The 801-nt window shown below is 44.7% G+C and overlaps 1 protein-coding gene across 1 annotated transcript in view; it reads right to left on the bottom strand.

The window, feature by feature from the left end:
* Window positions 1-40: 40 nt before the first annotated feature.
* The window catches only part of LOC103389101 (ryanodine receptor 3-like), a 78,035-nt gene continuing 77,274 nt past the window's right edge, over window positions 41-801 (bottom strand). The window contains 2 exon segments of the mRNA XM_025059321.1: window positions 41-449; window positions 549-735. Of these exon segments, the coding sequence (XP_024915089.1) occupies window positions 206-449; window positions 549-735 (431 nt within the window). The 3' untranslated portion in view covers window positions 41-205.

The following is an 801-nucleotide window of genomic DNA, read 5'->3' as shown; positions in this document are numbered from 1 at the left end:
TGAACTTGATTTATATTCATGAAAGTGTTGTTTCAGATTGTGTTTGGCGGTTTTTAAATTATAATTTCTAGAAGAATAATATTTTGTGGAAAAATGGGGTCACAACCCCGGCGTTGAAAAACACTGCGATAGTTTAACTCAGAGTTTCTGTGTGGTTCCTGGCTCAGAGGTGTCTTTGCTCCTCTTACATCCCGGTGACAATCACCTAACTGGTCTTGTGTTTTGATTCAGGTTTAGATTTATGTGAAAAGAAAATGTAGTTATAGCGCCATCTACAGAGGCAAAAAGGAAATGTTGTTGTCACTTTCCTATAATTTAAATTACTGGATAAAGAGCATACATGCATCTCTGGGGCGCAACGTCCCAAAAGGTCAATGAGTGCAGAGTAGAAGGACATGATGGCGTTGCCCATGTGAACCACCTCCTCCTCATCATCGCCATCCGCAGACCTAACAGTGTTAAAGCAGAGAAAAGATTCTAGAAAAGCCGACAGATAGAGACAGCTAGTCTTAAAGGAAACTCGACATCATTGATTCTTGGCGGCTTACACGTCGGAGCTGACTCCCTGCACGGAGCAGGGCAGATCCAAAGACGGCGTCTCAGAGATCTTGATGGCTTCCTTCATGGCTGCTAACAGACCGTTCCCTCCTTCTCCCCTCAAGGCTGGGCCGAAACACTCAGGGCGGCGGATTAGCAACTTTACGACAACACTGGAGTTCTCCTCCACGCTCTCACCTTGAACACAAACAATAAGGGTGGAGGTTCGAATGAACGCAGAGCAGAAACTAAACAGTTTAGAAC

This window comes from Cynoglossus semilaevis, chromosome 1, assembly GCF_000523025.1.
Source record: "Cynoglossus semilaevis isolate Cse_v1.0 chromosome 1, Cse_v1.0, whole genome shotgun sequence".
Taxonomy (NCBI): Eukaryota; Metazoa; Chordata; class Actinopteri; order Pleuronectiformes; family Cynoglossidae; genus Cynoglossus; species Cynoglossus semilaevis.
Note: the sequence above shows the minus strand (reverse complement) of the source record. Positions and strands in the feature narration are given on the sequence as shown.